The 12,278-nt window shown below is 47.6% G+C and overlaps 1 protein-coding gene across 1 annotated transcript; it reads left to right on the plus strand.

Moving 5' to 3' along the window:
- Window positions 1-2,792: 2,792 nt before the first annotated feature.
- AHSG (alpha 2-HS glycoprotein) lies at window positions 2,793-9,971 on the plus strand. The gene is made up of 7 exons (NM_001444826.1): window positions 2,793-3,178; window positions 5,232-5,342; window positions 5,722-5,806; window positions 6,388-6,551; window positions 7,710-7,811; window positions 8,591-8,674; window positions 9,258-9,971. Exons 1-7 carry the CDS (start codon window positions 2,966-2,968, stop codon window positions 9,594-9,596), a joined length of 1,098 nt encoding a protein of 365 aa, NP_001431755.1. The 5' UTR covers window positions 2,793-2,965; the 3' UTR covers window positions 9,597-9,971.
- The last annotated feature ends 2,307 nt before the right edge of the window (window positions 9,972-12,278 follow it).

Genomic DNA, 12,278 nt, shown 5'->3' on the forward strand with positions numbered 1-12,278 from the left:
TAAAATAAGTCTTTGTGTAGAAAAAAAAACCCATGGAAATGCTTCCAAAACATTAACACTGTTTATCTCTGGGTAATGAGACTGCGAATGAGTTTGGTTTCCCTGTTTATATGTGGTAGGATGATAGGTGATATATAAATTGCTCTTAACTGCATGCTTTGTTCTTCTAGCATCAGCAAAACAGGACAACACCAAGTGCTTTAGAGATTGTCACCCAGGAAAGATCCAAGAACAGATACCAAAAGAAATGCTCTAAGTAAAAGAAAGAAATGATCAGAAAGGATGATCAGACAGAACGCTTTTTTTTTCTTCCCCCCCTCCCCAGGCCTAGGATGGCAATAGAACCACCCCAGAATAGTGTGGGAATCCCACAGCAGAGGAGACAGAACCTCACTTCGGGGTGGGGGGAGGGGAAGGGGCACCTGGGTAGCATGGGGAGACATCACATCATGGGGAGATGCCCCCCTGAGTAGCAGGGTGGCGCTAGAACAATGGAGGGGCTGTGATGGCAGTGCCTAAGTAGATGAGCTTAATGGCAGCTTCAGGAAGCCCCCACAGCCCGAGAGGGCTCAGCAGCCAAGTTTTACCAAGCTTAAGGAAGGGGGTAGGGGAGTTCCCGTGGTGGTGCAACAGGATCAACGGTGTCTCTGCAGCAGCAGGGATTCGGGTTTGATCCCTGGCCCTGAGCAGTGGGTTAAGGATCCCTAGCCCGGGAACGCCATATGCCACAGGGATGGCCAAAAGAGAAAAAGAAAGGTGTAGCACATAGCTGAGGAAAGGCCTGTGGTCTAGAAAGGGTCCCACAGCTGAGATAAGGGGACTCCTGATCATAGGATGCAGGAGGACTCTCTTGCTATGGATTAGATGAAGGCAAGCAGGACATTGGCTCAAGGGCTGATCTGCCCGGGGACTACATGAGACAGGTTACCTGGCAGAAGGTGCCAAGGCAAAGTGGACACCCCTCTCTGACCCAGACTAAAGCAGTATTTGCAGAAGTCTCTTGCTCCCCACTTCATGTTTCTTCTAACCCCATTGGGGAGAAGAAGCACAAGGGCAAACCTAAATCGGCCCGGGTTTCCACCCAAGCACGTGGGAAATCAGGTTACCCAGAAGTGGCTAGATTACATCTTCACAAGAGAGGCCTCAGGGTCAGAAATGCAATTGCGCTCTGGAAAATAAAGCTGTGCTGTATACACCCGAGCTGACGACATATCAAATATGTACTCACTGCATATATTGTTTTGTGTTTTCCAAAATTTAGTGAAGACCACATTTTGCATACTAAAAGATTATTTAAAAGAAAAGCAGGGCATCCACAAAAAAGTTGTTCACGAGTCAAGGCCCTGAAGGAAATAAGGCATAAGGCCAATGGAAAGTCCCCTGGTTCTGAGGATCGTGCTGCTTGGTGACCCCAGCTGATTTTGTGTTCCAAGAGCTGGGACCCCCTCTCAGGGAACCCGGAGTCCTGACCACACCTTCTGAGCCTCTGGCATTAAGATTCTGTACTTCTGGGAGCAAAAGGAAAAACAATGCCTATAACTACCTTCTCTGCGCAACACAGGCCCCCTTGCTTACCTCCCTCCCTCCCCCCAGCAAGTCAATAATATTAAGCTTCCCTGTAGGAAGCCCCCACATTTTAAACAAAGCTTTGTTCTCTGAAGCAATAGCAAACAACGGAACAAATCTACCCCTACGCAATGATAACCTCAAAATATTTGGAAAGCGTGTTGATCTCCACGATAGGGCTTCTTTGCTCCAGGCAACACCAAGCAAGGTCCTTGGATGATATTTTCCAAACCTCTCGCTATCCTGGCCACCCCTCCTTGGAGGTCACACCTGGGATTGTCAAAGGCCACTTGAAAGGCCATGCCTGAGCCAATACTGTGACCTTGTGCTCTGGGCACCATGACTTATTCTAATTCTGCTAAGGCTCCGAAGGGCCTTGAGGAGGCATCTGTGTTCTTAGGGTCTTCCCAACCCCTGCCAGAGTTTCAGCCTGTAGCGCAGGACTCACACCCCGAGCTCTGCCAAGTGAGTGGCTGTTAGGCCAGGTCTCCCCTATCTGCTGCATTAGTCCACTGGCTGGGGGAATGGGCCATGGGGACATGGGATCACTGGGGACATGCTGGTGCCAACTGTAGCCACCCAGGAGACCTGGGTCAGAGTGCATCTGTGCAGGGTGCTGGCAGCCAGGACTGGAGAGAAGGGATCGAGGGAGTGGAGAGGCTCTGCTGCCCTTAGCCCTCCAGGCCCTGCTGCAGGAAACCCTCCGCTCGCCATTCCCCACTCAAGGCAGAATTCTCCTCCCTCTTTTCCTCTTCTCTCCAAGGATCTTATCCAAGATCTTGGCATCTCCTATAGCTCTCCCTCCTCACACTAGCTCGTTGGTACCTTTGCTATGTCTGTGGGCCTTGTTCTCCCTCCAGGAGGAGATATTGTCCCTGACATTAGAGGATTTTATCACATTTCTGAATACCCCACTATCCCCGCACAGATCCCACGGCGTGCTCGGCTCACAGTAGAGGGGACTCCCTTGGCCGCCAAATCCGCAGCACTCCAGGGCCAGTGGTGTGGCCCCTCCTCCCTGGGTGCTCGCCCCATTCCCTCAGCTGCCTCCTCTCTGCTGCTGTTACCATGTTCCAAGCCGACTCTGGAGCATCTCCCTAGCCCAACCCAAACTGCCCCTGCCTGCCCCCAAAGAGCATTGACTTTGGCAGATTTCTTGGGGGCCAGTGATGTCCTAACCTGTTTGCTTTTCCAGGACTGATGTTTGCAGGAGGCTTTTTTTTTTGGAACCAGATCAGAAATCATCCGACATCCTTACGCAAGTCTTCCACAGGCTCCAACAGATAAATGATGCCTTTGGACCCTCCACCACGCTACCTTTCCCAGCAGAGCATCTGGGTTGATCCTGAAGCCTCCAGCCATTTGCCTGCCTACCTGCCAGGACGTCTCTGAGGCAGCCATGAAGGTCCTCATCCTGTTCTTTTGCCTTGCTCAGCTCTGGGGCTGCCGTGCTGTCCCCCATGGCCCGATTCTGGGTTACAGGGAACCGGCCTGTGATGACGTAGAAACAGAGCAAGCAGCCCTGGCGGCCGTGGACTACATCAATAAGCACCTTCCTCGGGGCTACAAGCACACCTTGAACCAGGTTGACAGCGTGAAAGTGTGGCCAAGGGTAAGTGAACCTGCTATGGGAGGGCGTAGGGCTCAGCTGGGTGCCTCAAAGAGCCCACCTCCCAGCACAAAAGAAACTGCAGTGCCTAAATGCTCCGATTCCTCCCGGGAGAGAGGGAGAGGGCAGCTGGAGGGAAGAGAAGAGATGTTCTGTACTGTGAGTCTCCAGGAGGGTGCTGGATGAGGGCAGAGGTCCTCGAAGTCTTCAAATGATATTTTGAAGATCACAGGTAGAAAGTGTGGCTTTCTAGAAAAACTAGGACCAGAGCCTGGATTCTAGTTGGTGAACTACCACCAACTGGAAATCACTTCTCTTTCTTCACTTTTGTTTCTCTGGATAAAGTCTAAGAGTGCATGATATGTGCATTTGATAAGTGCCTACCATGTGCCAGGCCCTTCCACATTTATCATCTCCTTAATCCCTTGCATCCTGACCCCCGAAGTCCTGTGGGGATATTGTCCCTGTCTTACATAAGAGAAACCAAGGATCTGACCTATTAGGGCATTTTTTTTTAAACCTGAGGTCATATAATTAGTAAGCATCAATTCCAGACCTGCATTCCTTCTTCTAAGCAAGCTGCCTCCCAAGGAAAGATACCCACATCCACAAATACATCTTGGCATGAGTGGCTTTACCTGCTCACATGCTAAACAAGAAGCTAGTGCAGCCTGAAACTGGTCACAGTGACAGTTAGGCTTGGGAAAGTGCCATGGGGGCCAGCTGGGCAATTTGGAGAGGTGGGGGAAAAGGCATCTCTCTACTGCCTATTTTGAAATTAGATTTTATAGCTGATGAAGAACAATTCTTTCAGCCAATATTGCTTACAAGTCTTCCGCAGGCAAGAACCAGTGTCAGGTGTTACGGGAGCTAGGGAGTTGAACCATATAAAATAGCCCTTTTTGTATATTAAAAGCAATCAGATATTGGCATTTTAATGATTAAGCCAATACAATGGTAAGAAAGACGCAGTTAGTGCCCGTAAGAGATTTACAATCTGGGAAGGAAAATAAGGTCAACTTCAGATGTCTAGACTGACTCACTGGCATATGATCTCACAGTGGGACAAAAATATTTGAGATCAGGATCGTCCCAGGTGGATTTTAGGAGTTCTGCAACCACACTGAAGTACAACGGTGGCTGAGAGGAAGCACTGATCAATTTACAGGAAATAAAACACAATGTGCATCTTTGAGGGAAAGAAAGAACAATGCTGTGGTTTTCACTAACCACAGGGCTTGAGAAACCCAGGAGCACCCGGCTCCTATTCACTGTAGCTCTGAGTGTTTTCAGGAGGTGAATTTGGGCACATCTACACATCATAAAACACAGCTTCCTCCAGAAAAGGAGATTCTGAGGCTTCAGGTACTAGCGAAACAGGCAGAACAGAAATGAGAGGTAAGCAGAGCTGTGCTGAAAGGAAAAAAAAAAAAGGTATACTTGTACCTTCTGGATTTTCCGGGCTTTGAAGAAGGGATACAGAAATCTGTGAATTGATGAAACAACTCCAAGGAGTCACACAAGCTCCCCTTACCACCGCCTCCCCAACTCCTCCTTCCCTCTGTGCTGGTGACTGACACACGGCTCATTGGAGGGGGGCTCATGCGTCCCTCGCATAACCAGCAGGGGGCGGTAGGGAGCAGCAACTATGCACTCCGGCCTTTACTGGCCAAAAGACAAAAAGTCGCCGACAACTTTTCCTTTAGGAAGGAAAAGAATGGAGAAGGAAGGGAAGCAGATGTTGAGAAGGAAGGAAGGAAAAAGTAGAGGGAAAATGGAGAAGATACAGGAGAAGCAGTGACTATCCTACCCCACCTTACTCTGCTGCTTGACTGAGAAAGATCCGAAGCTGACTTTTTCCAAGTACTGCTTGAGGGGTGAAATTTTCAAAATTCAATTTAAGTGTCAACACTTGCTTTTAGCTTCCAAATACAGCTCAGAGTGATGACGGTGGTTCCATCAACCTGTCCAAGCCCACGCCCCCCTTCTTTCTCACCTCTCCAGGAGGAGGTGTGTTCAAACCCAGGCTGCTCACCTCTTCATTCTGTCTCCACAGCGGCCCGCGGGAGAGGTATTTGACATTGAAATAGACACGCTGGAAACCACCTGCCATGTCCTGGACCCCACTCCCCTGGCAAACTGCAGCGTGAGGCAGCTGACAGAGCATGTGAGTGCCTCTCTTAGGGTGATTACAGGGGGCGCCCCAGTCAGGTTTATGGTGGTTCTGCAAAGAGCAGGCTCCTTTCATCCAGCTTCCCAGCCTGCGATTGTGGCTAGCCAAGCGTGCATTTTCTAAAATTGCCGCTTGACACTATCTTCTCTGGGGCTAGTTTTTACAACGGCTCACCTTTTTTGTTGTAGCTCGCCCTGAAATCAGAGTATAGTGTTTCAGTATCACCCAGCGAAGGAATATTTTGTGAGGCTCACTTAGACATCCATGCCTGAGAGTTCCGTCCTCTCCCCCACCCCTCAGCCTCAAGCCCCTGCTGTGAGAAGTGAAAAGTCAGCCCTCCTCCTAAGCCCTTACTGTGGATTTATTTCTCCAGGCGGTGGAAGGAGACTGCGATTTCCACGTGCTGAAACAGGACGGCCAGTTCTCCGTGTTATTTGCAAAATGTGATTCCAGTCCAGGTAGGGATGTTATGATTCTTCTTATGTTTACTCTGTAGAGAGAGAGTGAGGCAGGAGCCTGAATTGTTTTCAGTGGAAGTAGTTCTAGCCCCTCCATGGGTGATGAGAAGGAGAAGCCAAGTTTCCTGGGTTTGGGATTTTAAAACTGAGTTTTGGGAGTTCCCCGGTGAGTGGTTAGGACTACGTGCTTTCACCGCTGGAGCTAAGGTTCAATCCCTGGTCTGGGAATTGAGATCCCACATCAAGCCGCTGCATGCCATGGTCAAATGCCAACCAAACAACAATAACAACAACCCCAAACAAACAAACAAACCAAAAAAAAATGTGTTTTAAGGAGCTCTTCTCATTGGAGGTGAAAATTGCCCCTTGGTGAGAGGTGGTCAGAGGGGCTTCTGCAAAAATGCCAGCATGACAGGAGGCTGGAAGGTTCAATAAGAAGCAGAGAGTCCTCCTGCAGCCATGTGGAGCCTATTTTAGCCCTGCCAAATAAGCGGCGGTGGGTGGGGGTGGGAGGTGCGGGTGGCAATTGCCACGGAGGATTACAGTCCGGAGCCAGGCTGATGTCTTTTCTCTGTGCTTAGACTCAGCTGAGGATGTTCACAAGGTGTGTCCAAACTGCCCCCTGCTGGCCCCGCTTAATGACAGCCGGGTGGTGCACGCTGCAGAATCGGCGCTGGCTGCCTTCAACGCCCAGAGCAACGGCTCCTATTTGCAGCTTGTGGAAATTTCTCGGGCTCAACTTGTGGTAAGACTTAGACCCTGCTGACAGATTGGGCAGTTTGGCGGCACTTCGGGAGTGGACGAGGTGACGCCGAGGTGAGGGAAGGAGCAGGTGCAGGGCAGGGAGGATGGCGTGAGAAAAGGGATAGAAAGGGTTCTGAGGGTCCAGAGAACCCAGAGGACCCTCAGTGTCTCCCCCACCTGAGCCACTTTTACAGAAAGCAGCCAGATGCAGTGTGTCCGCAGTTCCTCGGTTCTAGTTGAGACTCAGGTAGAAGTTCCCACTTTATCCAAAAGCAATCACGGTAAATTCATGGGTGTCCACCTCACCATCATCCATCACCATTGAACCTCAGCAGCCCTCCTGTAATCGATACTTACAACGGCCTGAGCATGCTTTCACTGATAGGCATGTAATGGCAGAATCCTAAAATGTATTTGAATCACTGAAACAAACAAACAAACAAACAACTAATTGTACTGGGTTGGGTTAGCACATTTGAACGCTTACAGAATTCCAGTATTTTTAAAAGCTGGTATTTTAGATACTAATAGCCATGGCATACTTGGAAATACACTGTAGGCAGTCATCCTCTTAGCCAGGATATGTGATTCTCAGAACACCTCCACCCAAACCTATATCAAATAACAGATATTTCCTTTCTGCAAATGTCCATATGCTCTAAGAACTATAAGGTAAAAAAGCATAAGTATCTTCTATGCTTTTGTTTATATTTTTCATTCGATCCTGCTATCTAAAATACATGGGAGAGGATTAATTTCTTTACTTTCCCACCCCAACTTGGAGTAACCTGAACCTGGGGTCTCAAAGTGCAGACCCAAGAGGGAAGTTTGGCAGGAGGCAGGGTTCCCACTCAGGTCAGTATAAGGTCAGCCCACTGGGTTAAAGCTTCCTGCCTGAACACTCACCTCTGCTCTGAATGATGGACAGTGAATACCTGCATCTCCTTCAGGGAAGACCCAACCCCAGCCCTTCAAGATCCAGTGCTGCCATGTAAACCACTTGGGGGCAGGTTTCTTGGCCATCTAATGTGGTTTACATGAATGCTGCTCCCTGGACTGTGCAAGGTAGTGGACCTTGCTACTTCCCTCTGGCCTCTCCTTCCCTGAATCTTTCATGCCAAGCCATGTTCCTTCATGAATTTTCATTTATTCTCATCAGCCTCTTTCAGCTTCTGTCTCTGTGGAGTTTGCAGTAGCTGTCACTGACTGTGTGGCTAAAGAGGTCATAGACCCAACCAAATGCAACCTGCTGGTGGAAAAGGTGAGTGGGCCAGGCAATGCTGATCCTTAACCCACTGAGCGAAGCCAGGGATCAACCCCACATCCTCACAGAGAAAATCTTGGGTCCTTAATCCACTAAGCCACAATGGGAACTCCTAGATATTCTCCTAGATATACCTCTGATATAAAATCTTTCAAGTCCTTAAGCCAGTAATGTCTGCTGCCAGGGATTTAGCCTAAAGCAATCATTGTGTTTGACAAGCTGATTTATGACTGATACACAATGACTCAGAAAGATCCAAATGTCCAACAGGAGGGAATCATTGGATAAAATATGGCATATCAGGAAATAGAAAATTATAGACACAAAAACTATGTTTTCAAAGAATAATGAATTATATAAAAGAACATTATCATTATAGTACATGAAAAGCACAGTATACAAAATGGTATAGTCACAGAGACCCCAATTTTTAAGTGATATGTAATAGCATTTTAAAATAAGAAAGAAATATGTAGATGTTAACAGAAATTCTCCTGGGTCACCACCATTTCTGAGATTATGGGTGATTTCTCTCCCTCCCAAAACACTTCTGTATTTTCTACATTCTATATAAATTATATATATGTATACAAACACACATGCACACACATCCTCTATAAGCAGAAACCATAAACTTTAGGAGAAAGCATTTTTTTAAAAAAAAGAATTAAGAATTTAAGGTTTTTTCCCCCTTGGTTTGGTGGAATATCACTGAAATGGGAAGAGAAATCAACTTTTTGAACCAGTTCTAATAACTCCTCTCTTTCTGTGAGCAGCAATATGGCTTCTGTAAGGGGACAGTCACAGCGAAGGTTAATGAGGAAGATGTTGCGGTGACCTGCACGGTGTTCCAAACCCAGGTAAGGGCATCCTGGATGTCTTCCCTCTTATCTTCAGAATACAATAGCCCCTTGACATGTCTATGGTGCCTTAGTAATTACAGGGCACTTGCTGCCAGTACTTCGAGCCTCACAATATAAATAGCGCCAGGAAATGTTTAACCATCAACAAAGGGAAGGATGTTTCAGCCATGCCCTATGTAACTCACAACACCATGTTTTTATGTGTGGGTCTAGGGAGTGGGAACAGGGAGAGGTGGGAGTGGTTTTCTGAGTTGCAGAGACCAGGTAGCCATATCTGCCTGGAAGCTCCCTGTGGCTGCAGGTTAGTTGACAAAGAGGGTGATGCTACTGGGGAAAGTTGGCCATACAGTGGGTAAATATAGGTCTCCTGTCCCGAAAACAACTGGTGAGAAAAGGGCGACCACTAGCCATTTACCCTCCCCCAGAGCTCTGATGACCATCCATTGTATCTAGGTAGTTCTTTTTTGCTAGATATCTTGCAAATAAAAATTATGACTGTGAGAGAATTGGGTGGGGTTCCACCTAGAAGGAGGAGAAAGGCAGGTAACCTATGAAAATGGTCCTCTGTCTCTCTCTCCAGCCTGTGGTCCTGCAGCCCCAACCTGCCGGTGCTGATGCGGGGGCCACCCCTGTGGTGGATGCAGCTGCAACTGCATCTCCTCTAGCTGACGTGCCCGCAGCTTCCCTGGTGGTGGGACCCATGGTGGTGGCAGTTCCTCCGGGCATCCCGCCAGTGCACCGATCACACTACGACCTGCGCCACTCTTTCTCGGGTGTGGCCTCAGTGGAGTCAGCCTCCGGAGAAGCATTCCACGTGGGGAAAACACCCAAGGGGGCACAGCCTAGCATTCCTGCTGCTGATGGCTCAGTTCCAGTGGTCCGCCCTTGCCCTGGGAGAATCAGACACTTCAAGATCTAGAAGATGGTCAGAGATGAGGTTTGGCACAGAGAACATTGCCGCCATTGTCCAAGTATGGGTGTGGGTGGGGGCCTTGTCTGCTGTCAAAGCAAGTGCTGTGTGGTCTATCTTAATGTCAAGTCTTGTACCCTGACTTCTCATCCTTTAGAGGACAGAAGCAGGGGGGTACTAGTTATGTTTGATGGAAGGCATAAGGTCAGCAATTTGATTCACTGTTTTGAGGCCAGGCCACCACCATTGTGTTCTCTGCCTTCTCTTGACCTCTCAAAAATAATTGGGACTGTGACTCTGAAAGGTGCTCTTGACAAGTTTATATCTGCTTATTAATAAAAATGTCTGAAGACCATTACTTATAAAGAAAGTTCAACGCTGAAATGTGGTCGTGATTATTGCCCACTTCATCCAAGTTCATGTGGTGGGGTCTATCTTTCCCAACAACCACACAAGTTTCCCTAATCAAAAAGTGAAAATGGAGATAAAATAGGAGTTCCCATCGTGGCTCAGCAGAAATGAACGTGACTAGCACCCATGAGGATGCACGTTTGATCCCTGGCCTTGCTCAGTGGATTAAGGATCTGGCGTTGCCGTGAGCTATGGTGTAGGTCGCAGATTTGGCTTGGATCCCATGTTGCTGTGGCTCTGTCGTAGGCCAGCAGCTACAGCTCTGATTCAACCCCTAGCCTGAGAACCTCTATATGCTGAGGGTGTGGCCCCAAAAAGACCAAAAAAAAAAAAGAAAAAGAAAAAAAATAGAACAAAAATCTTCTATATTGCTCTACATAGTAAAAAGTGAGACCAGCCTCTGCTCACAGCTCATAAGTTCTGCCCATTTCCTTATAAGAAAATCATTTTTTGCTTTGTAGAGCTCAGAAAATATTGCTAAATTAGGGTCAAGTGTCTGAACTTTGTACAGACAAACCAGCCATTGGTTTTCCCCCAATACCCAGGTAAGGAGGGATTGGTAATTAACACAGACTTCACTTTAATTATATCTCTTCATTATTTATGCTTAAAATTCTGACATTTACAAAGCAAGAAATGATTTTCTCATAAGGAAATGGGCAGAACTTATGAGCTGTGAGCAGAAGCTGGTCTTAAGCAATATAGAAGATTGATGATTGTACAATATATACTTCATTTTATGATGCAGGATTGGTCTTCCAAACCAATCCATTTGAAGACTTTAAGTTAAAGCTCTGGTTTATAGTGTGAATAGAGGAGGGGTACCTGGACAGGTAAACCCAGTGGATATTTATAGATATTTTCCAAGAGGAATAAAGGAATAAACAGTTCCCATTATAGAATGGTGGCTAGACAGTCCAGTTTTTATCTACTAGCATTAGGTTATTCTGACCAATGTATGTGATGGGCCCTTTCAGATGGAATTTTTTTTTTTTTGGTCTTTTTGTCTTTATAGGGCCGAAACCACAACATATGGAGATTCCCAGGCTAGGGGTCCAGTCAGAGCTGTAGCCACCAGCCTATGCCAGAGCCACAGCAATGCAGGATCTGAGCTGTGTCTGCAACCTACGCCACAACTCATGGCAATGCAGGATCCTTAAGCCACTGAGTGAGGCCAGGGATTGAACCTGAATCCTTGTGGATGCTAGTCGGGTTTGCTAACAGCTGAGCCACGACAGGAACTCCCAGATGGAATTTTAAAGGGATAACACTAACAACCAATTGAGTGGCTTCACCTGAACCAAACATTGACACCTTATTCTCGCCCAGAGGTTTTGCCAATATTCTAGTAACCAGAGGGAATGGCTGGGAAGATAGAAAAACTGCTAGGTACCCCTGAAGCTAGGGGAGATGAGGAAGGCATGGTCGGTTGGGCTAAATGCTGCAGAAAGAGCAATACGCCTGAGGACCAAGGAAAGGCCATGGGCTAGTTGCCTGACTTGGAGGTGATGGTGAGCACTGGCAGGTGCATTTTCCCTAGACGGTGAGTATAAAAGCCTGATGGCAGGGTTGACTAGTGAAAGGTGAAGAGGAAATGAAGCAGTGCATGTAATCTCCTCTTTCAAGCAGTTTGATGCTGAAGGGTGGTGAAGGGTGGGAGAGAGAGGATGTAGCCTAAAAAGATAACTGGATAGAGGGAAGCTTTCTTTTTCAGGAAAGAAGAGTTTTGAATATCCTTAGGGCAAGAGATGGGATGAGATGAAAGAAACAGGAGAGAAAAGAGATGGGGTGGGGCAATGTACCAGGGGAGATATTTATTGGAGAGCTGGAAATGGCTTGGGTAATTCCACCAAGGAGTCAAATCCTTTTTTGAGAGAGCTTGCAAGGGAATCCTGAAAACACACCTTTCGCCCAATACTAAAAGAGACTCATCCACTTTCCACCCTTGCTACACACAGGTGTGGCTGTGAGGAACACATGGAGGGTGAGTCAGCATTTTCTGTGGCAGGTGGTAGATACCCAACCCAAAAAGGGGAATGTCACTGCCTTGTGTACTGGGAATTCAAATGGATGAGGGCACTGCAGGACCCAGGGGTTCAAAAAATATTATTTCTCTCTTTTGCTCTCCCTCTCCCACCCCGTCCCTTCTTTCCTCCCTCTCCCTCTCTCTTTCAGTCTGTCACCAATGCTTGCCTTCAGCCTTAGCTAGGATGGCTACTGCCAATCTCACACCTACATAAGCATTAGCGCCTAAGCTGGAAGAAAAGGAGAAGGGCCAGT

Source organism: Sus scrofa, chromosome 13 (genome assembly GCF_054392235.1).
Source record: "Sus scrofa isolate SSC_HxYL_T2T_F1_AM1 chromosome 13, Sscrofa_HxYL_maternal_Yorkshire_Landrace_v2.0, whole genome shotgun sequence".
Lineage (NCBI taxonomy): Eukaryota > Metazoa > Chordata > Mammalia > Artiodactyla > Suidae > Sus > Sus scrofa.